The 25996-nt window shown below is 40.7% G+C and overlaps 2 protein-coding genes across 3 annotated transcripts in view; one reads left to right on the plus strand and one right to left on the minus strand.

The window, feature by feature from the left end:
• Positions 1-1040: 1040 nt before the first annotated feature.
• On the plus strand, positions 1041-11732 carry HSPA13 (heat shock protein family A (Hsp70) member 13). 2 transcript variants are annotated; one of them, XM_054975008.1, is made up of 5 exons: positions 1041-1145; positions 3701-4041; positions 4703-4916; positions 6629-6796; positions 8016-11732. In XM_054975008.1, exons 1-5 carry the CDS (start codon positions 1121-1123, stop codon positions 8693-8695), a joined length of 1428 nt encoding a protein of 475 aa, XP_054830983.1. In that variant the 5' UTR covers positions 1041-1120; the 3' UTR covers positions 8696-11732. The 2 variants fall into 2 exon arrangements, with proteins under 2 accessions (XP_054830983.1, XP_054830984.1); XM_054975009.1 differs by lacking the exon at positions 1041-1145 and adding an exon at positions 1156-1392.
• A 233-nt stretch (positions 11733-11965) lies between these two features.
• The window catches only part of LOC129325962 (ATP-binding cassette sub-family C member 2-like), a 50329-nt gene continuing 36298 nt past the window's right edge, over positions 11966-25996 (minus strand). The window contains exons 21-28 of the mRNA XM_054973981.1: positions 24409-24608; positions 23226-23352; positions 22729-22830; positions 21682-21825; positions 18023-18181; positions 16718-16884; positions 15892-16086; positions 11966-13971 (exon numbers count right to left, since the gene is read on the minus strand). Coding sequence (XP_054829956.1) covers positions 13842-13971; positions 15892-16086; positions 16718-16884; positions 18023-18181; positions 21682-21825; positions 22729-22830; positions 23226-23352; positions 24409-24608 — 1224 coding nt within the window. The 3' untranslated portion in view covers positions 11966-13841. The remainder of the gene's footprint in view (positions 13972-15891; positions 16087-16717; positions 16885-18022; positions 18182-21681; positions 21826-22728; positions 22831-23225; positions 23353-24408; positions 24609-25996) is intronic.

The following is a 25996-nucleotide window of genomic DNA, read 5'->3' on the forward strand; positions in this document are numbered from 1 at the left end:
TAGGAGAACAAGTTTTGCAAAAAACACTGTTAATTTGTGTTAAGGAACATGTGTGTTCTGTGGAAGAGAGATAATAGCTGTTAAATAGGCTAATTTACACTTGGCTGAGGCACACTTCTTGTTTAGAGGGGAACAAACCTCACTGAACAAAGTGTAACTTATGTCTGAGTAAGGGTCAACAGGCGCAAACCTAAGTAAGTTATTTGATACTAGCTTTCTTAATCTCCTTGCAAGGGAGTGAATTAAAGGTCTGACAAATATATATTAATGTAAATGCATAATTTTTCAAAAAAATAATAAAATTCAAAACTTTTAAAGCTGAAGATCTATACGGTGTGCTGAAGTTACACGTTTTATTCCTAAGACAACTTTCCCCTTTAAACAACAAAAAGTGAACCCAATATGATTAAATACATGAATCCACTACAATCTTTTTTACAGAAAGCAAGGAAAGGTTTGCTGAGAGGGCCAAGCTAGCTTGATCTCATCAAATCTCACGAGCTAAGCAGCGTCAGCCTTGGTTAGTACTTGGACAGAAGGAAGACCAGAGTCGCTATGTAGAGGAAACAATGGTAAACTCTCTGTTCATCCCTAGCCTTGAAAACCCTATGAGGTTGTCATAAATTGGTTGAGACTGAACATTCGGAGGACCTAGACTCCAGGCCCTAAAGAGCTGCTGCCAGTTTGACCAGACAACGTTAACCTTGATAGACCGGCGATCTGGTTCAGTCTAAGTCGAACCGAAGTGTTCGAACTACAACTCCCGAAACGAGAAGCGCAGAAAGAACGTTATAGCACTCCCTTCCCCTCCATATGACGTCCTCAGGAAACTTCCCATCAGCTCCATCTTAAAGATTGGATGTCCGTGTCTTGGGAAAAACGGAAGTACGTCCTTCAGCCAGTCTCATTACCTGATGGGTAATGTAGTTTCTTGTCTGCTCTGTGCATTGGGACTTTCGCAGGCGACACTACATTTCCCAATATGCTACACGCCGTACGGAATGCCCACGCGAAACGAAGGTACAGTCATCAATCCGGTAATGAATCAGGAAGCCGGTTAGTGCCACAAGTAGCAGCATCGTCTACTTCGTGGTAGAGGTCCTGGGCGAGTCCTGCGAAGATGGCCGGGGAAATGACGGTGCTGGGTGAGTCGAGTGGCGCTTTCTGCCGTATTGATCTGTATGTACTAGTCCAGCCTTTGTCCCGAGCTTCGTTAAAAGTTCTTCGTTCTCGCCTTTTTCTTCGGGGAGACAAACGGGGCAACGCAGCGTCTCCATGTGCGAAACTCGGGACCTGGCATCGCGGCTCGTGAGCCAGAGATAAAGACGATCCATGCGGACATCTGCAGAGTGTTTCCCAGTTTCTAACGCAAGCGATCTAGGCACGCTAGAGGTTGGTTGCGTGTGGTCGGACAACTTGCCTTCCAGACTTGCCAGTGATAACCAGAACTACAGGAAGGAAGCCAGTGCAGTAGAACAAAATAAAGGACACTTGGGTCAAACCCTCTTTTAGTCATGAAGTTCACTGGGTGACCTTGGGTTAGCATACTTTACTTCATAGGGTAGTTGTAGTGAAAAAAAACAGAATAAGAAAGTTCACCTTTGTGCTTTCTGCTAGCATGGCCTCCCTTAAAACAGCCTTGTAGACAACTTCACAACATTTAAAAACCCACACAACCATTTTACTAGATTGTCTACTAAATTTCCCTAGGTCAGGCCTTGTCTACATATGCAGCAGAATGAAAAAATAGAACTCTGTAGTGATAAATTCCACTTCAGATGGGATGTGTGTGTAAATTACATGTTCAGTGCTCCCCTGTAACAAAAAATGCCTGCAAATTAAAGCTAGTACCTCAGTGGTAAAGATTTTGTATACTGCTAGCTTTTCACTTACAGGATGTCTAGAGGCAGATGGGGGCTCAGGCACCATCCTGCAACTACCACAAAGGTGGGGAAGGAGGTAGAGACTGCAGTCCTTCAGCAGGGATAAGAAGGGGCATGGAGCTTACTTATGGCTCCATAAGCAAGGCTAGTAACCAGTGTGGCTGCAGGGCCAGGCTTCCTCAGGGCAGCCAAAGCAGGTGGCAAGTCAGCAACATTGTGGCTTCAGGCCCTGGCAGGACAGAAACCAAAGCCATGGCTCTTAAGCCCAAGGACAGCCTGATGGAGTCAGATCAGGGAAGAGGCTGCAGCAAAGTTGGCCACGTGGGGGCTCAGACTGTGCCAGGCATGGAAGACAAGCAAATCCCTTAAGAGCCATGGCTCTTAAGCCCAAGGACAGCCTGATGGAGTCAGATCAGGGAAGAGGCTGCAGCAAAGTTGGCCACGTGGGGGCTCAGACTGTGCCAGGCATGGAAGACAAGCAACACCTGGGATTTGCTTGTTCTCCATGAACTAGAGAAAGGGGAAGGGTTTTTTAGGGACTATGAAGAAGTATTCAAGCTCCTCCAACCCACAGAAAAGGAGGACATGGTGAGTGCTTGTCTCCTCTCCATGGAGCTAGCTCAGAGAAAGGGCAGGAGAGTGAAGGGAGAATCCTGAGATGGATTAGGATAAAGACTCAATTCCTATTCTGAGGTCTCTGAAGATGTGAAGGGTGAACTTGGTATGTTTTCTGGTAGCCTCATCTCTGAAGAGGTGAATGTACAACACTTTCGCTCATATGCTTGTTGGCCATAGATTGTTGGACAGCCTTCCCTTTGCACCACCACTGACTGCATACTTCCTCACACAGGGAATTACTAGAGAAATTTTGAAAAATTTACTTCCTATCCTGCAGTTTGAAGCAGTATAGTCCATTATCCCTTCAGTGCAGTGCCACCTCATTGTGTGGCATGCCTAGATCAGGCATACATCCAACAGCAAAATGAATTGGTCAAATGGGGTGTACACTTCAGTCAATGAGGAAGAGGAACTACAGACAGCAAGGGGAGAACTCAAATTCTTAATGCCCACCATGTAAACCCCTCCTGAAATTTTTTAAAAAGTACATCAAGAATCCGTTCTTGTTTGCTACAGATGACTACTCTAAAAAGAAGTGTGTTCTTAAAATTATCACAATTTTCATACATTTGAGTGACCTAAATTGATACATGTGTATGTTTGGCATCATTGGAGTGCATATCAACTAAATGGTTGCCTTACGAAAGGAGAGTACTAGAAAAGGAGAACAGATAAACTATGCAATCCTATGCTGTTTTCTCAGTCTAAATTCATTGATTTCCATAAGCTTACTGGAGTAAATTTACAAAGGGTTGTATTCTTAGAGTTGTCTTATTTACAGCTGTTATCCACTCTGTAGTGACTAAGTTATACAGTAATCTGAATGAATATGTGGGAGTTCATTTGTATTGTTTACTAACTCTGAGTAACAGTCCCACTCATTTTTATTACTGGCCTTTTTTGAGAAGAATTTCTGTTAAACTTCTTTCCTCTTTTTCAGGATTTAATAACCATTTTTCTAAGTTTAATTAGAAATTGGATAAAAATTAAAAAATATCTAATAATTTTTCAACACTATTGTCTGTATAGCTGTTTTATTTTAAAATTTCACGGTAGGCATCTTGGTTTTTGTGCTAGATTTCGAGATGAAGTTTTTGCTTGTTCAAAGAAGTGAGGCTATCACGACTGAAAGGTTTTGTTCTTGATAACATTGACCTTCACATGGATGGTTTCTTGACTTCATTTTTTCCTTGTTGTAGGTTCTGCTATTTTGACACTTTTGTTAGCTGGGTACCTAGCCCAACAGTATTTGCCTATGCCCACGCCAAAAGTAATCGGAGTTGATCTTGGCACCACGTACTGTTCTGTTGGTGTGTTTCTTCCTGGCACAGGACAGGTGAAAGTAATTCCTGATGAAAATGGGCATAACAGTATCCCAAGCATAGTGTCATTCACAGAGAAAGATGTGTATGTAGGATATGATGGACTAGAGCTGGCCGATTCGAATCCCCAGAACACTGTGTATGACGCCAAAAGATTTATAGGGAAGATATTCACTCCAGAAGAATTGAGATGGGAAAGCAGAAGATATCCGTTTAAGGTAAGCTGAAAGCTTTGGTTACCAGCTAGTTACCTTAAGAGTATATTTGATGACTATAGTTTCTCTCACTTCCCAGATTAGAAGACAATAGATCATTGACTTGCTATAGAAATATAAGTATTTGAGGAATTACTGCAAGTAGTATTTTCATTGCAGAGTTTGTTTGAAATATATTTGTGTTGGTGATATTATTTGATTTCCACTGCAGTATCCTACCGCTGAAATTTGTTGCACTTCATGCTAATCCATCATCATAATCTCATTTATGTCCCTTTTGTCTCCCTATAGTAGTATACAACATACTCCACTTTACATAGTACAGTAGCTTACAGCACACTGTACTTCTCCAGTTGATCCCCACAAGTGTATGAATAGGTTAGGCTGAGATTGTGTGACTGGCGCAAGGTCACCCAGTAAGCTTTCATGGCAGAGTGGAACTGTCTCTCCCAGATCCTAATCTGACACTGTAATCACCATACTCCACTGTCTCTGTGTGACTGTAATTAACGAACAACCAGGTCAGGTAAATGATTCTTAATTGAAGAGAAATCTTTCATGATAAATCCTGGTATGATCATGTGGCTTATACACATCAAGTATTTGAACTGAAAGTAACGGTGTGCTTCACACATTAAGGTTTTGCTATTCTTTCCTCCACCAGATTCTTAATAATAAAGGAACTGCAGAATTTTCCATTGCAACAAATGAGACGTATAATATAACACCAGAATATATTGGTTCTCAGCTGCTTCTTAAATTGAAGAGGATGTCAGAGGACTATCTTGGCATGCCAGTTTCCAAGGCAGTAATTTCAGTACCAGCAGAATTTGACGAAAGACAACGAAACTATACAATAAAGGCAGCTAGCCTTGCAGGTGATTCACATATTTCTTGATTCTGTTGCTTGAATGAATTCATTTTCATAGTACCAGAGAGTATAGTATCATAAATGAGATTTTAGGGGGCGATTTCTACTATAACTGACCCTTGTCTTATGCCAATCACCAAACCTGCAAGGTTGATTAGGTCTTTTAAATTGTAGTTGTTGAAAGGCAGTGTATACAAAAAGGACCCTTTGAGATGTGGCTAGGAAGGTTATCCCAATTTTGTGAATACATGCTAAGCTGAACAGAGAACGATTGGGCAAACCAACAGTAAGATCTTTTCTGTCCTGGGAGATATGCAGGGAGCCCAATTTTTCTCACTCTTGCTGAGTTTGAAGGGAAAAATCTACTGCAGGTTTGGAATGCAATTCACATGGAGGTAGGCCACTCAAAAGTACTGTCTCACTCTGTCCGGGGTGCGAATGCAAGCTCATCTGCTTCTCTGATACTGTACTTCAGAGTTCCTTTCATGTATACGGAAAAATGCATAGAAATCTCAACCAAGATGACTAGGAAATCAAGGAGAAATTCATGCTGGGTCAATAGCAGCCCCCCCCCCCGCTAGCTGTGAGCTGTTATACCTTCCAAAATTTCTATCTTTTCTGGGTCACATAAAGGACTAGATTTCCCCATTCCATCTTAATTTCCAGGTTACTGACCAAAATGCAACTTAGCTCTATTGTTTATGGGAGATAAAAAACCTAAACTCTTCTTTTCTTCCCTTAGCCTCACTAACCCTCTCCAGGACTCTCCCAGGGTTTGTTGAAACCTGAGTATGCTAACTGTCTGGAGCATGACTTTCTCCCAGGCCATTTGGCTTACCTCCGTGATACAATTTTCCATGTGCCTCCAGCCAACCAGCTATCTTAATACAGAGGAGCCTTAGAAATTAACTTTTAAAAAAGTGAAAGATGGCTGCAATTAGGTTAGTTCTACAGTCAGATCCAACAACATATGGATGTTCATATGTTACAGTGAATGCATGTAGACCCCACAAATATATGTGTATGTCTGTTTGTAAGAAAGAACCAATGTATGTTCACTTTACAAATGAAACTGGGCCTAGTACCTAGATAAATGTGGGATTGAAATTATACATTCAGCTGTACATTTGTTGACTATAACCTGAGAATTAACACATGCGTAAAGAAAAAGTGGACACCATACATGGATTGTACATGCATTCACTGGAACTTGTGGGCAGGTCTTATGACTCATAGGGTGGACACAATGGGTTGGATCCAGGGCAGCACTTCCATGGGTGCAAGGAGAGGGCCCTAGGAGCAAATTTGGGGAGGCATTTCAGGTGAATGTGGGAGTCAGAATCCTTTGGGGGAGTCCTTGCACTGGCAGAAATGCTGCGGTGGATCCAACCCAATAACATTAGAACAAAAAGAAACTCCTGATTGAGATGAAGTATTATTGATGAATGCATGCAAATGAAGACAAAAGACACATTTAAATAAAACTGGTGGAAGATCATAGGAAAAGTGCTTATTCAAATGTAGTCTCTTTGTAAATTAAATAGTGTTTCTTGCCTCAGGAGGAAATAGCTGTAAAAATACAGATGAAATTCCTACAGTTGTCTTGTTTGATACAGAAGAATCATTACTGAGTTGTTCTATGTAACTTCTGCTGAATATGCTGGATAGATCATCAAGAAACAAGAATGGGATTACTGAAAAATTGATTTTTATTTAAAGGACTGGAAATCCTGCGAGTAATTAATGAGCCTACAGCTGCAGCTATGGCGTATGGTCTCCACAAGGCTGATGTATCTAATGTTCTAGTAGTGGATTTGGGTGGAGGAACATTGGATGTTTCTCTGTTGAACAAGCAAGGAGGGATGTTTCTGACACGAGCCATGGCAGGTATAAAAAAGCTTTTAAAAAAATAATGTGATAGTTTATGAAATGTTAATATTTTCAGTTACATATTGGATTTTGCCTTTTTAATAGTGTTTACAAGTGTATTATGCTAGTACAATTTCTTTTTCAGTAAGTTGGTCAACATTCATAAAAGCTAAGACAAGACTGTTTGATCTTCAAGTGCTCATGACATACAGCACACAAAGAGCTAGGTGTTGGTAGGCAGAGCGAAAGTGATTTTTTCTTTGGACATTATTGGGGACATTTTAAACTGAGCGATTATTTGATGAATTAGTGATGGCTCATAATACAGGCTCCATTAACATCTTTTAGCTTTATAATTAAATGGATGTGATTAGCATATACAATTGTACTGTTTGGTGTATGTATGGAATTTAAATATATAAATAAGTTCTTTTTTATTAAAAAATTGCAAGTATACCGAATACTTGAAAAAGAGTTGCAAACTATGACACCCTATGTTACCATAGCACAATGGATCTTTAATTTTTGCCACTGAAAAGACAGGAAAAAAATAAGATAGGAAGCAGATTTTGTAATAAAAAGAAAACATTATTTGGCAGAAGCCATTCTATACTGTCACAATAATGCTATCATATTTGTACATTGAGTTAAACTTTATAATACTGAACAACAATCGTCTGTGGTTATATAAATCATAGTATATTAAGTGTAGACAAAGAGCAACCTTTAAACAATGAATATATCTATCTATCTATCTATCTATCTATCTATCTATCTATCTATCTATCTATCTATCTATCTATCTATCTATCTATCTATCTATATATATATATATATGACATCCATCTACACTAGGGGTCTCCAACCTTTTTGATTCTGCAGGCATCTTTGGAATTCTGACATGGGCTGGAGCCAGCCACAGAATGTGGAAATGTGAGGTTATGCATAACTCTAATAATAATTTCTCAAATTTCAGGCAGGCAAAAGCTGTATTTAACAGCTCCCCCAAGTTTCTATTCCCCATCCCCAGCCTGTGTATTTTTTAATCTTATGATAAGCATAATACACAATTAGTGTACTTTGTTCATATTGGTGTTGGAAATACCATAGGTGTATCCAAGTATTAAAGAAAGAAAGTGCATTTTGTGGAAACTTGCCCATAAGTTTTGTCTTTGCTCTCCACTGCTGTCATCTTAATGCTGTGAGTTGTCTAATGTGTGTGAGCTTTGCATTTTAGGTAACAACATGCTTGGAGGACAGGACTTCAACCAGCGGCTACTGCTTTACTTGTATAATGAAATCCATCGGATGTATGACTCTTTGCCCACCAAAAAGGAAGAAATACATAGACTTAGACAAGCTGTAGAAGCTGTCAAACTGAACTTGACAATTCACAATATTTCTACAATCAGGATACCTCTTACCATGCCAGAGAAGAAAAACCAACATGAACATTTGCAGGAAGAGAACCGAGCGCATAGTAAACAAGATGAATATGAAGATTTCACTAAAGATAGCCATTCAATGAAAGATAATATGAGGGACAGAGAAACACAGAGCAGCACTTCAAAAAAAATTATCTTTGAAACACAAATTTCCCGGAAACTTTTTGAGATGTTAAATGAAGACCTTTTTGAGAAAATCCTTGTGCCTATTGAGCAGGTGTTGAAAGAAGGACATCTAGACAAGTCAGAAGTAGATGAGATTGTATTAGTTGGAGGTTCTACTCGTATTCCAAAGATACGAAAAGTTATTACACAGTTCTTTGGGAAGGAACCGAACACCTCTGTTGACCCAGACCTAGCAGTGGTAATAGGGGTGGCTATCCAGGCAGGAATTGTTGGGGGATCCTGGCCTCTGCAAGTTAGTGCTGTTGAAATTCCAAACAGGCATTTACGAAAGAGAAATTTCAACTGATTGTCAGTGTTCTTACGTTCTATTATTTTTAGTTCTATAACTTAATTCCATTTGCATGTTTCTGTACTGTTCAGTATACATTGGGTTGTGTTCTGCAGATCTGCCCCACTGAGAGTAGTCCATTCCTTCAATGCAGAGAGCGTATTTCCACTGTAAGAGTTTCTTCTAAGCTGAAGAAAAGCACTGCTAGTCATGTAGCAAATCCATGGGATCCAACTGATTACTTTTTCTCTCTTCTAAGGGATTGGACACTTGAAATTGATTAGAATATTTTCAGCTTTTACTTGAGCTGGAAAAGAGCATAAGTTTCTGAAGACCCCCCCCCCCCAATTTTCATAATCAACAGGACCTCAAGACTTCATTACTTGAAAACGGAATGACGTTGTTCTGGAGTAATGACTGAAATAGTATTGACAATGAATCCTGGTGTTTCCCAGGAGCTGGTATTGGCTGTGACCTGGCCTGGTGTGTAGCAGTATTAATGCAGATAGCGCAACTAAAGTTCAACTTATACAGCATTTAAAAGCACTTTTCTCAAGATTGTGTTCATGCTTGAATATGCTGTGGAGAGAAGCACTTTGCTAAGAACTGATTTGCAGAAACCACCGAAATAAATCTTTGTGGTGTGGAACAATATCAATGCTTCCCAGTTAATATGTTTAACAGCAGGTGCTCCAGAGAGGTATCACTATTGGACACTTGAAGCACTCCCTTGTTAGAGACATTTGTACATGTTGCCACCAGCTGTACATATTCTGATGATAAGTTGGAAACTGCAGACAGAGATTGTGCAACAATATTATATAAGCTTGCCTGAGTTGTTGGCTTTCAGTTTTGATGGGATAATGCTATTGAAATTATTTCATTATGTGCTTTTTTTTCCTGAAAAGTTGCTGTGCAAAGAGGCTTACTTAAGCATTCTATAAAAGTCCTTGAATCAGCAAGTTCACCCTAGACTGTTGTAGAAAGTATTGAAAAAAAGCCTCCAAAGCTACTACAGAAATTCCTGGTAATAGTAATTCTGGTATTTTCAAGCTGCTGTTTTAGAATTTTGAAGTAAATATTTCACTGTTTACTGCTGAGTTTAGATTTACTTTTAAGTTTCCAATGAAAGACTTAGGGATTGATCCCAACTCCTAACATGACAAAGCTCACACAGTGTTATGCTGTGAATGCAGTCAACATTGAGTGTTTCTAGATACTGATTTAATGGGACAAAATATTATGAAAACTAAAGCAATCTGAGATACAACCATCAGTGATTTCCCACAATGTGCCAGGATAAAGTAGTCACAAGCACCACTTTCTGATTGCGTAGTTTATACATTGTATGCGTCTGCTTGAATTGTGGTCAAAGATTGCTGCAACTGCTTGTGTGTAGAGCAAAAATTATTATAAGAGATGGTCCCAAATACTTGGTTAAACTCAGGTGCCCTGGTGAAGATTTTTCTAGAGGTGTTTGGCAGATGTGCTCTTTTCTGATAGGTGGCATGAAGACCCAGAAAATATTTGTAATGATGTGTAAGAGACTGTACAGAGCAGAATTTGTGTGAACTGCCCTGTAGATGTGGATCTCCTATAGGAACTATATATGATATTGGTATTAGCAGGAGCATAAGATTCTTGGCTATGATTGAAAGAACTGTGAAATTAGTTATGTAAACTGAAGGCGGCAGGAGGGGAGGTCAACTGTTTTTATAGCATCTTCAAATAGCAGCTCCCTATACAAGAAAACAAATTGCTTTTATAACAAAATACCCCTTAAGTGAGGGAAAGCATATCTTTAAATCTTGACCTTTTTGTATCTCATTGTAGAAATAAAAATTAGTAAAGACCTTAGTTTTAAAGGAATCCAAAATTTTTAAACAATAGTATACAAGAATACATCAGGCCAAGGATCAAATTGTTTGTAGGCATCAAAGAAAGTAGCCATGCAACCATTTTTTAAAAAAATATATTTCAGATTAAATGCCATTATCATGTTAGTGGACAGATTAAAATAAAATCAGTTTTTTCTTATGCATCTCCTTTATCTTGCCAACCTGAGACCATCTCTCCTAAAACTGGGAGCAGAGCTTCCATGTAATGTTGCTAAACTTGGCAACCCCCCACCCCCCAAATCAACTGTTAAAAATGATGGTTATCGACCCATTTTTATTAAACTGTACATTAGAATCCTTTGTCCAGTGATAATTTGTATGGCAAACAGTTAAAATATAAGCAGGACCAAATCTAAATGAATTAAGCGTAATGGAAGAATTTTAACTGAAAAAAATTCAGCTTCATAAAATTAGAATACAATTTGGTATCTCAAATTTGTATTTAAGAATATAGGTTTCTAGAGTTTTCAGAATACCAGCAAGGAATTTGCGTGCAGCTTAATGCTAAAAGTCTTCACTTGCTGTAGCACAAACAAGCAGAGCAGCTTTGGTGGTCTTGACTCTCACAGTCAGGTGCCGTTTACTAGTTTTCTGGCAGGCAGAATCCTAAACCTATGAGCTGTTGTGCTGGCACAAGAACTTGTAGGAATGGGTTGGATCAGTTTCAAGGGTATAAGATTCATGTGAAAACTTACTGTTTTTCAGAGTAGTAAATATTTTGGGCATTACTGTGAAGTTGCTGTGACAAACCATCACAGGAACCTATTTTTAAAAGAAGGAATTATAGTCAAATGGTACTGTACTGAAACCATTAGCTTTTGAAAACAGGCCCCTGAACACTTGTACATTCAAGTTACCTACAAGGGTTTCTATAAAATAAAGACTTCTACTTATTTGTGTGCCTTAACTCCATTTCTTGAGTAACAAAAGCACCTTTCTGCAGTTTGGGAGTATGGTTTATAAATGAAGGATGGGTAACAAAATTGGTACTCTTCTGGAGACTACAGCTACAAAACACTTTTTTTGTATTATAAAAATAAATTACTTTGTGTACTATGTCTTGTTTATTTCGAGATGTAGTTCCCTTAGGTGTATATGAGGACAAGAAAATAAGGGGGAACTCTGATCCTGCATTTTTTAATTTGTTAATGTTACTGTAAGAAGTGTGTGAAATGTTTGAAAGGGTGGCATAATACATATCCTGTGGCTTCTGAACTATTTAATATCTTGTAAATATAAAATTATTTTTAAATGTGAAAGTGGTTCATTTGCCAGAGATGCTTGCATCTGCCTTGTTCTTACAAGGACAGGAAAACAAATTTTGACCTCTGTATACATTATCCGAGCAAGACCAGAAAAACAGATTCAAGCTGGTTACAAAATATTCACAAACTCATTTTATTCAAATAATTTATAATAGAGTTACAAAAATTAAATAGTATAAATATTTCATAGTTCCAAAGATCATTGTGACATCAGTCCCCAAATATGCCATATCTGAAAAAGCTTGCTTAGTGCATTCTTTGTAAAGGCAAATTTGAAGTGAATCATTTTGCTTTTGGAATGGGAAGCATAAACCAGTTTGCAAAAGGCATTTCTAACACACAGTTGAAAAGCAAATTACAATTTATGACTTGAGTGATAAATGTGCTGGCAAGAGGTACCTTGGAATCAGGAACATCATTAAATGCATTTTTGAGGGGGCAGAGTTTTGTTTTTAATTTTCAGCAATATAGTTGAGGCCTGCCTCTTGTGGAAAAGTTAGGTTTCATTTTAATGTATTTGGTGTTAAAACCTCTTAATTAACCAGGCAGTGTATGCATAATATCCACTAGATGTCTTTTACAGAAAGTTTATTAATAAGTATGCTTAGTGGAGAGAAAATCAAAGACTTTAATCATTTCATTTTTCATGAAATATTATGAAAGGATGCTTGTTTCTTATTTTTTTTAAAAGGTAATTTTATGTACATCAAAAACCAGCATGTTTGGGTCATGTCCCTAGCCCGGTCCCTGATGGGCTAGAGTTTTTCTATTCAGGGACTTTTCTTAAAGGTAATACCTCTTCTCCTAAAGGCATTCTGTCCTCTTACAAGGTTGCATTGTCTTTGTCATGAGATGCTCTCTCCAGCTGGGCATTTGGGAGTTTACCTGCTTGGTAAACTGAAAAGGGTGGAAGGGAGCTTAGGGTGAATTGTTCCATCAGCACATCCTACCAGTGAACATGCCTTGCACACAAAGAATATACTGTTCTTAGCAGGAAAAGATGGTACAATATACTTCAAACATGATAAAGACCAAGTTGCTAGTTTGTAGAGTACCGTTTCATACAAGATGTTAGTTACGTGGGTTCCAAATATAGTTGCAGAAAAATAGGGGGGAAAACACTGAAATGTGCAGTGTGTATATTTCTACCGGAATTAGTAATTGTACAAAAATCAAACCATTCCTTCAAAATGATTTTCACTGAAGAGTATGCTTTTTAAAATTTCTTGATAAACTCCAAGTTCAAACTTTTTTTAAAAAAAGTTTTCATTCTTTTTAGTAGGGTCAACCAAATTATCAGAAACTTTGAATTGCCCAGAATTTCCTTAGGCTATATGTACAGTACAAAAAAGGCAAGAGGGAAGGTATAAAGAGGACAATGAGAAGGATAAATGAGTCAGGGTACAGTGGAAAATTCTGCTAGGTAGCTTATAGTTCCCAAAGACTTGACTACAAGCTGAAGGGCCCTGTGCTTGACAGATCAACGTCTTTTATCAAGCCCAACCAAGAGTTTTGGACATCTCAAAATCATGCATATTTGATTTAAATAAAATGGAGTGGGGTATTTTGCTACTGAATTTGTATGTTACTCAAATAAATCACATTGAAGAGAAGAAAAACTTGCAGAGGGAAGTATCTACAGACTTTCTGATTAGTGCAATGGCCTAGTGAAACTGAATGCTGAGGAAGAGGAAACAGGCTTTACTGAAACATGGCAGAGTCCCACCATATGTGGCCCTATAACTAAAGGCACAGATCAAAGTATCAAATTACTTTCACTTAAATATCAAAAGATCTTCCATATGAAGGTGTAGTATGAATATCCTGGGGTCAAATTGGAAAATTCCATAAAAATCCATAAAATTCATGTAAAACTAAAAGCATTTATAAAATGGGCAGCCTACTTAATAGATTTCTTTAACATCATGTTATACAAATGACACTCTTCTTTCTTTAGTACTATTCACATAATTCAAGAACAAAAAGAAATATGCACAGTGTTCATTGTAGGCTAACTTCTTCCTGATGTATTCCAGCTTGTGATGCCATTTCATAAAATATGCCTCTCTGTTGCAACAAATTCTGTGGTGTATCAAATTCAGCAATTCTTCCAGAATCAAGAACTAGCACTCTGCAACATAATACAAAGAGACTGATGTGGCAGGCAAGGTGTTATTTTTAGCTAAATGGAGAATGCATTGAGAGGATGATATCGTTGCCTTCAAAAATGTTAGTTCATATATTTAGAAAATTAAGACTTTATTAAACAGTTTATAAAAATACTCTTGACCTTTTAACAAAGCATTCGGTTTGTATTTCCTGCAACACATTTTGACATTCTAAGTTCCAAACAGAAGAAATGCTCCTCCCTCCTCAAACTTGAGCATCAAGCACTGACAACTTTAACTAAATCACTATTACAAAAAGCTACAAGAAACTAGGTAGTTATTAAACTGGCACTGGATACAAGTAGGGGTGTGCACCCCCAAAAGATTCGCGTTTCCCGCTTTGGGTTTACCTGAAGTGGGAAAAAATCCGGAGTTACCACAACCACGAAGCGGCAAGCTGTTTCATGAAGCTGGTATTTAGCTCGCTTCGGTATGCTCCGTAAAGATTCAGAGCATACTGAAGGGAAGGGGGCAACCCCCCCCCCCACTTACCTGGCCGGCAGGGAGAAGGGAGGCTGATCAGCTGGGGGGTGGGAGGGTGCGTCTACGGTGGCGGCAGCCCTCACAAGACTGGGATGGCAGGGAGCCGGTTCCTCTGCTGCCACACCACCTGCGGGGCCTGCAGTGGCCAGCTGAATGGCGGGGAAGGCTGGAACCGCCTTCTCTGGCCCTTCCTGCCCCTTAAATGGCCACCACGGCGGCCATTTGAGGGGCAGGAAGGGCTTCTCTGCCTCATTCGCCGCGGCGGCAACCATTTGAGGGGCAGGAAGGGCCTTCTCTCTCTCTTTTTTATAATTTTTTTATTTTAATTACTAACAATAACTAACAATACAAAAGGAAGGAAGGGGGGCAAAGGGAAGGAGAGGAAAAAAACAACAACACAAACACTACATCTACAAATAATGCTTTCCCTTCATACTGCCATTATTTAAAATTAAAACTTTGTAAAATACTGTTAGGATGGTTGACCTTGCAAAATACAAATTACAATTCAGATTAAGTCTTCCTCCCCCCCCCCCTTGGGCCTCGGACGCAGTTCTCTCTGAACAAGGGCAGGAAGGGCCTTCTCCGTCTCCTCTGCCACTGTGCCGCTGTCTGCAGGGCCCGCAGCCTCCTCCGCCTCATTCGCTGCTGGCTGGAGGGAAGGGGGAGCATTTAAAGGGTAAAACGCTCCCTGCGCCATTTGCAAACGGCGGGGGGAGTGTTTTACCCTTTAAACTCTCCCCCTCTCCAGCAGGTGCAGAAGGCCCTTTAAACTTCAGCTGGCTCACGGGCCAACTGATGTCTAAAGGGCCCCAAAGCATCCCAATGCGATCCAAATTGCTTCAGGAAGTTTTGATTTGGATGTTCTCGAAAGCATGCTGACCCCAATTCAGAAAACCCGAATCTTTACAGATCGGGTCCAATTTGGGCATTTTTCCCGAATCAGAAACCCAAGGTGCACACCTCTAGATAGAAGCCTTCACAAATAATTTATATGAAGGCAATTTTTTACTCTTCTCCTGTGCCCTTCAAAAAGCTACTGCTGAGGGACCTCTCCAGAATAGTTCCAGGTGACAGAATGGGCTGTCACAAAAAAACACAGGATTGGCTAAAAGCACCAACCTCCCAACTATTACGTTTAGGTTATGGAGGAAGCTCTTGTGTAAAAAGTGGAGAGGTGCTACAACTCTGCTTCCACCTTGTTTTTAAGTCCCCCTCCAACCTTCAGCAGTAGCTGCTTGGGGAGGCGGGAGCACACAGTGATGTGAAGAGAAGGCAGAAAAATGCTTCAGCTTGGCTCCAGTCCCCAACATGGAAAGAAAGAAAAAAGAGTATTTTCATCTTGTAACATGCAGAAAGAACTTTTTCTTAATTTTTAATAGTCACTTGTAACAATTTACCTGTCAGAGTCCATGATGGAATGCAGCCTGTGAGCAATGGTTAGTACTGTGCAGTTGCAGAATTCTTTCTGGATTGTAGCTTGCACAAGGTTATCTGTTTCCATATCAACAGAGGCTGTGGCTTCATCCAAGATCAAAACTTTTGTCTTCCGTAACAAAGCACGAGCAAGGCAGACAAGCTGTCTCTGCCCCACACTGTTAAAACAAAGTATAATTTTAGCAGCAGTTTTATGAACACTTAGTCCTCAATGAAACTACAGGTATTGCTGGCTCCGTTAGGAAGAGGTATGCGTGCAACAGAAAGAATGAGTCAATGAGTCTTCAGCAGCTTGGCTTGTGGGTGCTTTCTAGTCCTACTCAAGAGTATCTGCTGATGAGCTCAATGAGTCCTCATATCTCACAACCCACTAATCACGTCTGCCAATGTTAGAATTCTGCATGATAGAGGCAATAACTCAATAGAACAGCATATGCAGCAGAATCCTGTTTAAGTCCCCACCATCTCGAGCTGGTAACCTGACTAGGAGAGATTTCAAAATGAGGCCCTACGAACATCGTTCCAGAGTGTACTCCTATGCACTTAGATCCTTATCTTTCAGCTACACATACGTAACATTCCTAAATATAGGAAGGGCAATATAAGCATGGTCAGACTGTAAACAACCTGAACACCTAAACAGACCAGGAAGCACAAGACTAGATGTCCTGGAGCACCATAACCATAGATCCTGCCTCTGTGCATGGTACAATGAAGTCTTCCTGTACCAGCATGTAAGTTAGAATTGAACAAGCAATGAGCATGTGGAGGTCAATCCCTATATCATACCTCAGATTTTCGCCACCCTCTGAAATTTCATGTTGAAGTTTGTTTGGAAGCAACTGCACAAAATTCTTCAGGTCACACAATTCCAGTACATTCCACAATTCAAGATCAGAATATTTTCCAAGAGGATCCAAGTTTGATTGGAGTGTCCCTGAGAATAAGACTGGGTCCTACAGAATAATAATTAGATACTATCTCCACATGGCAAAACATGTTTTTAAAATGTTAGGGTTTGAGTTATGTGTTGTGCAGAAATAACGACTCGATGAGGACTGGGATTGGTCCAGAAGGGACACAATATTAAGAACATGTAGCAGCCAGCTTAAGGGCAGGGGGAAATCAAGCCTACAGAAACACTTAGAGTTTATAGAGCCCTGGAAAGAGAAATTTTGAAGGGAGAGAGAGAATTTCTACATAGTTGACACTTGCAATTCTTCATATTCCCCTAATCTGGCACTATAACTAGCAGTAAACTGGTAACTGATGATTAATGGTAAAGGTCTCAGTGCAGAGAGGTCTCTATGTACTCCTTGGTTACGAAGAAAATTATGACTTTGTAAATTAACCTAAATAAAAAATAGCAACGAGCCTAATGAGGACTAGCCCTTGAGAATTAACTGGATACTAGAGGGGTATACTTTGGAGATGGGGTGGGATTTCCCAGCTATTACCGACTCTCGATTCCTTGTGGACCTCACTTGCTTAACCTTAAAAGGAATTTTAAATTTCTTTATCCTAGTCAAGAGCTTTAGAAGAATGCAAATAAGCTGCAAATCTGCTGTAAAAATCAAAGAATGTATACCCTGCGGCTGCAAAGCCAAGCAAATGGAGCATACCTGCACTCTTTCAATAATTTTTTTTTCCAGCTTTTAATGTGTCTGGGGCTTTTTTTACAAAAAAGTGTGGACTAGAAAAGAGAACCTGAGAAAGGACAGAACAGATCTTCAGTGATCACAGAGACAAAGATTAGGATGCCATATGGACTGGCTAGCATGATGGGCTTGACCAAGGTGAAGTTTAGGCACATTTAGTTCCATCTGGTGCCTGTAGGCACAGTAGCATAAACGTAAATATCTTTCATTGGACTCAATGGGACGTAATGTGTTTATCTTTGACTGGATTGTACTTTACATTGACTGGGAAGTCTAATTTCTTGACCAATTTAGAATCTATCCAAACCGCTGCCAAAGCATTCACCACAAACAATTTTTCAGTGTAGGAAATAATTCTTCAAATCTTAGGAACTAGAACTAAATTTGCCAGGGCCTGTCTTCTGCAATTAAGTCAATATACATAAAAGATACTAACCTGTGGAATAATATTTAGATTGCCACGTAAATCATGTAAGCCAACAGTTGATATGTCAATTCCATCTATGATTATTTTGCCTCCAGCTCTTTCTATTATTCTAAATAAGCAATTTGTGAGAGTTGATTTGCCAGCACCTGTTCTTCCAATGATTCCAATCTGTAACAAAACCTCTGCTTAAAATGTGCATTCTCTTTCATGGAAGCATATTCCAAAATTTCAACACAATCTTACCAAATGATGGACAACATGCAAAGCAAGTTAGATAGACTGCAAATAAGCAGATAAGACATTTAAAACTAAATGCTTAAGATGTCTGCTAGCACAGGAAACAGCAAGTGACCAACAGTAGCAAATGCAACCTATACATGGAAATGCTGAGCATGATTTATCCTAATCATCTCATGGAACTGACCTTTCTCACCTCTTCATACTACAGCCCGATATGGTCAGCAGCTGGGAAATCAGGAAAAATTACTTCTCTTTCTCCTTGTACAAGTAGAACTGATGGTGAAGTGTTTGGATCCAATATTTGGAAACTGTGTTTCAACAGGAATATGCTCACAAACACTTCATCCTTATGTACATAAAAATGCCTCACTGACTCTAATAAAAATTGTGGATTGAGACCAACAAACCTGTGGGACTGCCTCTTGCCATATGTTCCTGAGAGGGCACTTGGTTCTGCTGACAAGCATCTGCTGGTGATCCCTGGTCGCAAGGATGTTCACCTAGCAGGGCTGGATCTAGGGCTAGCGGCGCTCAGGGCAACCCAAGCCTGGGCTCCCCCCCTGCTCGTACGCGCAGTGCGCACGCGCTCCTGGAGCTGTGTGATGATATCACTTCCATGACATCATCACACAGGGGCCGGAGGCAGGCTGCCCCAGTGGCAAGCAGGCCGCCCCAGCGCATGGTGCGCTGTGGAGCTGGCAGCAGCGGGTGGCTGAGCGGAGGGCTGGGAGGCTGCCCGCACCATTCGCCTGCCCCACTGACGGGGCGGCTGGCTTGCTTCACGGGCGCCATCAGCAGGGCAGGCGAATGGCGCAGGCGGCCTCCCAGCCCTCCGCTCAGCCGCCCGCGCGCTCCCGGCGGTTGGCAGCTGCACCCGGCGCCCCCTCTTTGGCGCTGCCGGGGGCAGACTACCCCCCCGCCGCCCCGGCTCTGCCACCTAGTCTTGACCAGAGCCAGGGCCTTTTCGACCCTGGCTCCAGCCTGATGGAACTCTCTCTCCGTCAAGACTAGGGCCCTGCAGGATTTGTTACAGTTCTGCCGAGCCTGTAAGATGGAGATGTTCTGCCAGGCCTACGGTAGTGGTTTAGGCGTGGGCGAACTACCCAGTCGGCCTCTTTGCTGCGGTCTTTGATCCACTTGTTTTACATTCTGGAGACCTGCCTGCCCTACCTCCATTATACTGATGTCTGAGATGTATTATGGTGAACCATCACATACTGTGTCGTAGATTGTGGTTTTCACTTTTGTATTGGAATTATGAAAAATGGAATTATGTATTCCATCTTGTATTGTGTACTGTTGAGAGTGGGCAAGAAATCTAATAAACTATATTAAATTTTTCTTCCTGCAGTAACTAACCAGGTTTTCAACCAATAAATATGACCTCTTTGATTGAACCAGCGGACAGAATTGCAATTTAAATAATCAGAATATGCAATGAAACATACCTTAGTATACCTAAATTAACTTCTCCATTGCATATTGTGATAAACCAGCTACGAACCCAGTGGAGGCATGCATTTTTGCCATACCAAACCCCCACATACATTACGATGTGTGTATAGCTCCTGTTAGGCATGCAAGCTTCCGTGTTTGCTTAAGTTGGACAGTTCTAAAGTCCATGGGGCAACCTTTAAGGGTAGGGAAACTTTATGTTCATATCTGAGGCTGTGGAATGACCTATGGCTATTCAGAGTCACTAAATATTTTAGAGACAGTATCCATAGGTTGCTCAACATACTCTGAAAATGTCTCTCTAAACAGCTAATGGCTTGCAACCACAGATGTGTAAGCAGAAACCAAAACAGACATAGCCCAATTCTGCTTGCACAAGATCTTTGCACAACACCTATTGCTTTGCTCCCTATATATTACAGTGCCCAGAAATTGATTGCAAAGGACTATGTGCAAGGGAAATACAAGTGGGGATTCAATAATTTTGCCTTTGTATAAGTGGCAACTGTCCAGGGTTCTGAGTCCCAGCCCCCAGACTTGCCAGGAGAGAACAGTGGGAGGCAACTGGGAGGTAGCAGCCCTGCCACCCCAACCAGCCACCAGGTCCAGAACCTGCCTACTCCAGGGGGAAGGGGCGAAAGGCCAAAGCCTCAGAGGGCTGGAGGGAGCAGGGAGAGACCAGCTAGTCCCACCCTCCAGGGGGAGGAGAGGGGGCTAAGCAGACCAGAGGGAAAGGGCCAAGGCAGGGGGAATAGAGACCCAGTAGCAGCCCAAACAGAGTCCTTACCGGCCAAGGGGGAGAAGCAGCCACTACAGCCCAGAGTCACGCCCCGGCTAGAGGACAGTAACCTGGCTCAGGAGATGCTAGGAGCCAAGCCCCTCCAGGTGGAGCTGCCACAGGCATTCTGGGGAAGGAGATGGGTAGCCCCGCCCAGCATCAATGGGCAGGCAGCCCAGAAGCTGGCCAGGGCAATTCCTCGCGAGCAAAGCCAGGGAAGCTCAGCAGAGCAGAAGCCGACTGGGGCAGCTCCTCGAGAGCAAGGGCAGGAGAGCTCAGCAGCTCAGAAGCCTACTGGGGCAGCTCCTCGTGAGCAAGGCCAAGGAAACCTCAGCTGGGGATGGTTCACATTTAACCCCACCCTGCCAGAGAGGCAAGGAAGCCTAGAAAGGATTAGTGATGGGAGGGAAACACCTGAGGGGAGGCACAGCTGGGCCAAGTCAGGAGAGAGAACAAGCCTGGGAGGAGGGCAGGGCGGAGAAAGAAAACCCTATAAAGGGTGGCTAGGAAGAGCTCTGAGGTGGTGGGTTTGAGTAGGAGTGATGGAGCGGGAGCGGAGGCAAGGAGGAGAGGGGATGAAGGAGGAGGAGATGGTAGAGACCAAAGAGGGTGAGTGGCACAGGTTGAGCGGGCCAGTGAGTGGATTGAGAGGGAGTCTGGGTGATGTATACCGCCCCTCCTTCCACCGAGCAGGGTCCTGCAGAATCCCTGGCCCCCCTTTGACGTCAGGAGCAGATTGCCCAGCGCCCTGCCCAGCGGCGGCCGCTGCAAGCCCTGACAGCAACTGCAGTCTTTTTCTTTAAGTTCCGCTTGCACAAAAGCTCTTGCTTAAGTGGAAATATTGCATTGGATCCACTAGTTGACATTCTTTGAGCAATGGTTACCTTTTTTAAATTATACAAGCAGCACAAAAAAATAACACATCTGTGACCCTTTTGTTTACAGTTTTGTTGGCTTAACTTGATAAATTATAGTATGTATAGTGAAGACAATGTTAACCTTCAGGTTGTGTAATATACTACTTCTTCCATGACAAGTTTAATCTCTGTGTAATGTAAAGAGTCTATAATTTTTATTTTTGTTTGTTCTGTTGTTTGTTAATTTGTGGAGTTTGAAAAACAAAAAAGTTACATAAATAATTTTTTTAAAAGTTTAAAAGGCAATTGGATAATACAGAAAATTTCATGCATTTTACCTTTTCTTCTCTTCCAGTTTGGAAAGTTATTCCCTGCAGAGCTAAACCTAGATCTGGCCTGTACCGAACTTGGTAATTGACAAACTGTATTACACCTTCATTAGGCCAACCTGTTGGAAGGCGGCTGGATAGTATCCAGGGTGCCTGAAATGAATAAATGAAAGTGTACATCTGTGATAAATGCAGAATTTTAAAATTCTAGGAAGTATGTGAATATTCACATTTAATATAACCAGCAGAGACTGACTGCAATTTAAACATCAGACTAGGTAGTTAGATTATTACCATAAAGAAATTAACTTCTCCATTGCATATATGTGACAATAGTAATTAGTATAATTACCAGTTTTCTTATTCAGTACTTTTGAGTACTATGAAAAGCACTACATAAAAATACTAAGAGTAGTTATTGTAAGTTACTAATTGCACAGGCTAAACAGTTTCAGCACAACAGCTATACATATTACAGAGAAGTACCCTTGCTTAGTGATATATTGAGAGTACAGGAATATCATGGTAGGAGAATTAGAAAAAAATTTGAAAGTAACATCTGGGATATTAGGCATTGTATAAAGGAGCCATGAAAGTGCAACAGTTTGAATTAATGTTAGCTACAATCAAGATAACAACAGTGGTTTGAATCCCAAGTTTATTTTCTGCCGGGGGGGGGGGTGAGTGAGTGAGTGTGGCTGATTTTTACCAGTTGCCCCTTACAGCAAATCATCCTCTTCACCCTCATGCTGTTTCAGATGGTTCCTCCATCCCTGAGCAGCAGTATTTCAAGACTATAGTGTGAGGAAGAAGATGCCTGAAAGAAGATGCCTCAGAGAAGATGCCTCAAATCAGCCCGGCTCATGACTTTTATATTAACACCATGTTTTTATTGCTAAAAAGGTCACACAAGAGCTGTGACCAAGAAAAGACTCAGCCCATGTGCTTATAAGAGTATATTTACCCTATCCTCAACCTTTTTTGTAAAGAAAAAGCCAGTCACAGTAACCATTCTAAAAACAGCTCACACAGTATTTGTTCTTCAGAAAAGCTTACCTCTTTGTCTATATTTGCATATTCACAAACCCTTTCAATGGAAATCCCATTGGTTTCAATTTCACATGCTTTGCGGACCCAAAAATTCAAACTTTGTGTTATCTGAAATAAATGTATACTTGTTTATACAACATGTTGACAGGGATTGTCTTTCATAAAGTCACTCTATAAAGAAACAGGATGTTTGGATTTGCTAAAAAGGCCTTAGCTACAAGCAGTATCTCGAACTGATTTTAGTTCTTAATACACTGAATGCAGAAAGTGCTTTGAGACTTCTTTTAACTGCATAACTTGGTTTCATTCTTAATATAGATGTAAAATAGGGATTACAACTAATTTTCTGAAAAGACTTTTGTGCCCTTAATAGCTGCATGACAGAGGTTCATGAAAAGAAAAACTTTTAAGTAATATATAAAGCTTCATCTGGAGACGCTGAATGGCATAAGATTTACAGTATGTAATCCTGTTTATATATGCTACACAACAAAATTACTTACATTGAGTGCATAAGATATTGACAGTCCCACTGTGGCAGAATCCACTTTGCCGTCAGCAAAGACTGCAAACAACGCAGCAAAGAAAACCATCAAGTTGCCCAGAAATTCAAGTCGGACAGCCAGCCATCTGTTGTAAATACATATAATTCAAATGTATGTGTTATAAATTTAATACATGTATTTCAAATAATCAATTAGTCATAGTTAAATAACATTTCCATGGAAAATATATTTGGTTGTTGTGGGTTTTCCGGGCTGTACAATACATCGAAAATATATTTGTTATAAATTAAATAATATTTCCTATGCATTTTGGTTTTGAGTTCTTAGCAATTCATACTTTTAATGGTTGCTTGGATTCCTGCATTCTGATAAATAGCTGACTTGCTTTTTAATAAGTTACAAAATTCTAAGTTGCCTGCCTGGGACACAACGAAAACAAAGGATTTCTCACTGATTTCACCACAAGAGGGAGTTAAGCCGTTCCTTAGAAATAAATGGGACAAAAATGTGTTTAAATTTTGCTAGGTCCGATAGGTAGCTCTTCAGCAACCTGTGTCAGTTTCTCAGTTTTTATCAAGTAACACATGATAGCTTCATTTCTGGTGATCTTTGTAGTCCATGTTCTGTTTCTAGCACAGAACAATAATTGTAACAGACGGGACCATGGGATATCTTTCATTACCCAGAAGTAGCTCTTATTAAAGAAAAGGTTGGCAACCACTGAGCTAGATCATATTCTTAGTTTCTAAAGTATTTAAGGAGGCAACAGATACTCAACATCCTCATGTTTCTGACATAGTAAAAATCAGTTTAAATGCCCTACTGCAGGTGATTTTGTTAGCCTCTGCAAAACTAAGTCTCTCTACACACACACACACACACACGTGCGCACAAGGACATGGGACTGGGGTTTCCAGACAGAGATTTTTCTTCCAGACTTATTTAAACCCATTATCTCTTTTTCTAGAAATTGAACAATGGTAGAGAATATACCACAGACACATTTCTTGACAAAATTACCAAAAAACCAACTATTAAAATATATATTGTCATACTTTCCTAGAAATTAGTAAATTAAATAATCCAGCATATTTTTCAAACTAATTTTTAATAAACACAGTACAGGATGTAAAGTAGGTTATGACGCCCACTTTTTAAAAGCTTTTTGTTAGAACCATACCTGTTTGAGATTACATTGTTGTAGAAGCAAACCAGATTCTCATTGATCACATCTTTGTTTTGATTTATAAATCTTTCCTGATGTCCAAAGGCTCTAACTGTAGAAACACCCAGAAGTGTTTCAGTGAAGTGTGAAATTACAGGTGTGTGAGAAGCACCAGCCAATCTTCGAATCTGTCGGGAGCTAGCTATATAGTATCGCTAATAAAACCATACAAAGGAAAGAACAAGAAACATTAGCTTACAAATCTTGAAAAACTAAAGCCACAAAGAGCTTTTACAGAGAGGCTACATATATTGCTGCCTTATATGGAATCAGACTATTAGTCCATCAAGGTCAATATTTTCAACTTAAGAGCAGCAGCAGCAGTTCTTCAGGATCTCAAGCAAAGGTCTTTCACTTTGTCAATATCTGATCCTTTTAACTTGAGATAATGGGGTTGAATCTGGGACCTTCTATATGCCAAGTATTTGCTCTACCACTAAGACACAGCCTCCTCCCCTACTGGAATATATAGTACGCATTTTACATAGGTTAAGCAATCATTTTCTTATAGATAACAAAATGCCAATTGACACGTGTGTGTGTAAGTGATTAGCCGTACCACATATTAGAATACAACGTAGAGTGGACGAAAGAATGTTTGCCTTGGACTAGATGATGTTCCAACGAGACTAAACAAAAATCCTTGAACAGCAGATGGCAAACATCATGAATAGGGGTGTGCGCTTCGGATATCCGATTTGGGTTTTTAACCCGAATCGGGCCCGATACAGAAAGATTCAGTATTTCCAAATCTGGCCCCAATTCGGAAATACGGAAGCAGTGCTTTCCGAAGTGACTCAGGCCGCTTTCGAAAGCTTCAGGGCAGCCAGCAGCAGACCTTTGCTTGCTGTTTGTATTTACAAACAGCCGGCAAAGTTCTCAATCAAAATCAAGCTTCCTGCTCTTTCTTAGGAGAGGGGAGGGGGAGAAGGAGTGACTAACTACCACCTCCTCCTTCCTCCTCCCATCTTGTAAAAAAAGGTGGGAAGCTTGAATTTGCTTCAGAACTTTGCTGGCTGTTTGCAATGCAATGCAATGCAAGCAGCAAGCAAAGCGCTTGCATTGCAGAGATTCCCGCCTAATTTACAGGCTGGGAGGGGTGAGGAGGGGAGAGTGAGTACAAGGGGGAGGAGGGATGGGGATCAGGGAAGGGAGGGAGGAATTAGGAGTGTCCAATCCCACTGCTGCATCCTCCTTCCAGCCAATGAATTCTCTGGAAGGAGATGCAACAAGGGATTTAAACTGGAGGCTTGCCTTTTGGCCAGCCCACAATTTTCCTTGGCCTACACAGAGACACTGAGACTGCCAGTGCTGGGTAGACTGTCTCCATTGTTGGCTGGCCTGTTGGACTTGGAGGACTGGACTGAGGAGGACTTCACTTCACCTGGAGGATTCCCTGCCTGCCTGCCTCACTGCTATACTTCACGACTGGTGAGAGAGTCAGTGATTCCCTGTGTTTTCTAGAGGGGAAAAAGGTGTTTGCTTATCTTGGGGGGGGGGGGGAAGGAGAGGGTTTTTTTTTAAAAAAAACCTTAATTTAAAA

The sequence above is a fragment of the Eublepharis macularius genome, chromosome 3 (assembly GCF_028583425.1).
Source record: "Eublepharis macularius isolate TG4126 chromosome 3, MPM_Emac_v1.0, whole genome shotgun sequence".
Classification (NCBI taxonomy): domain Eukaryota; kingdom Metazoa; phylum Chordata; class Lepidosauria; order Squamata; family Eublepharidae; genus Eublepharis; species Eublepharis macularius.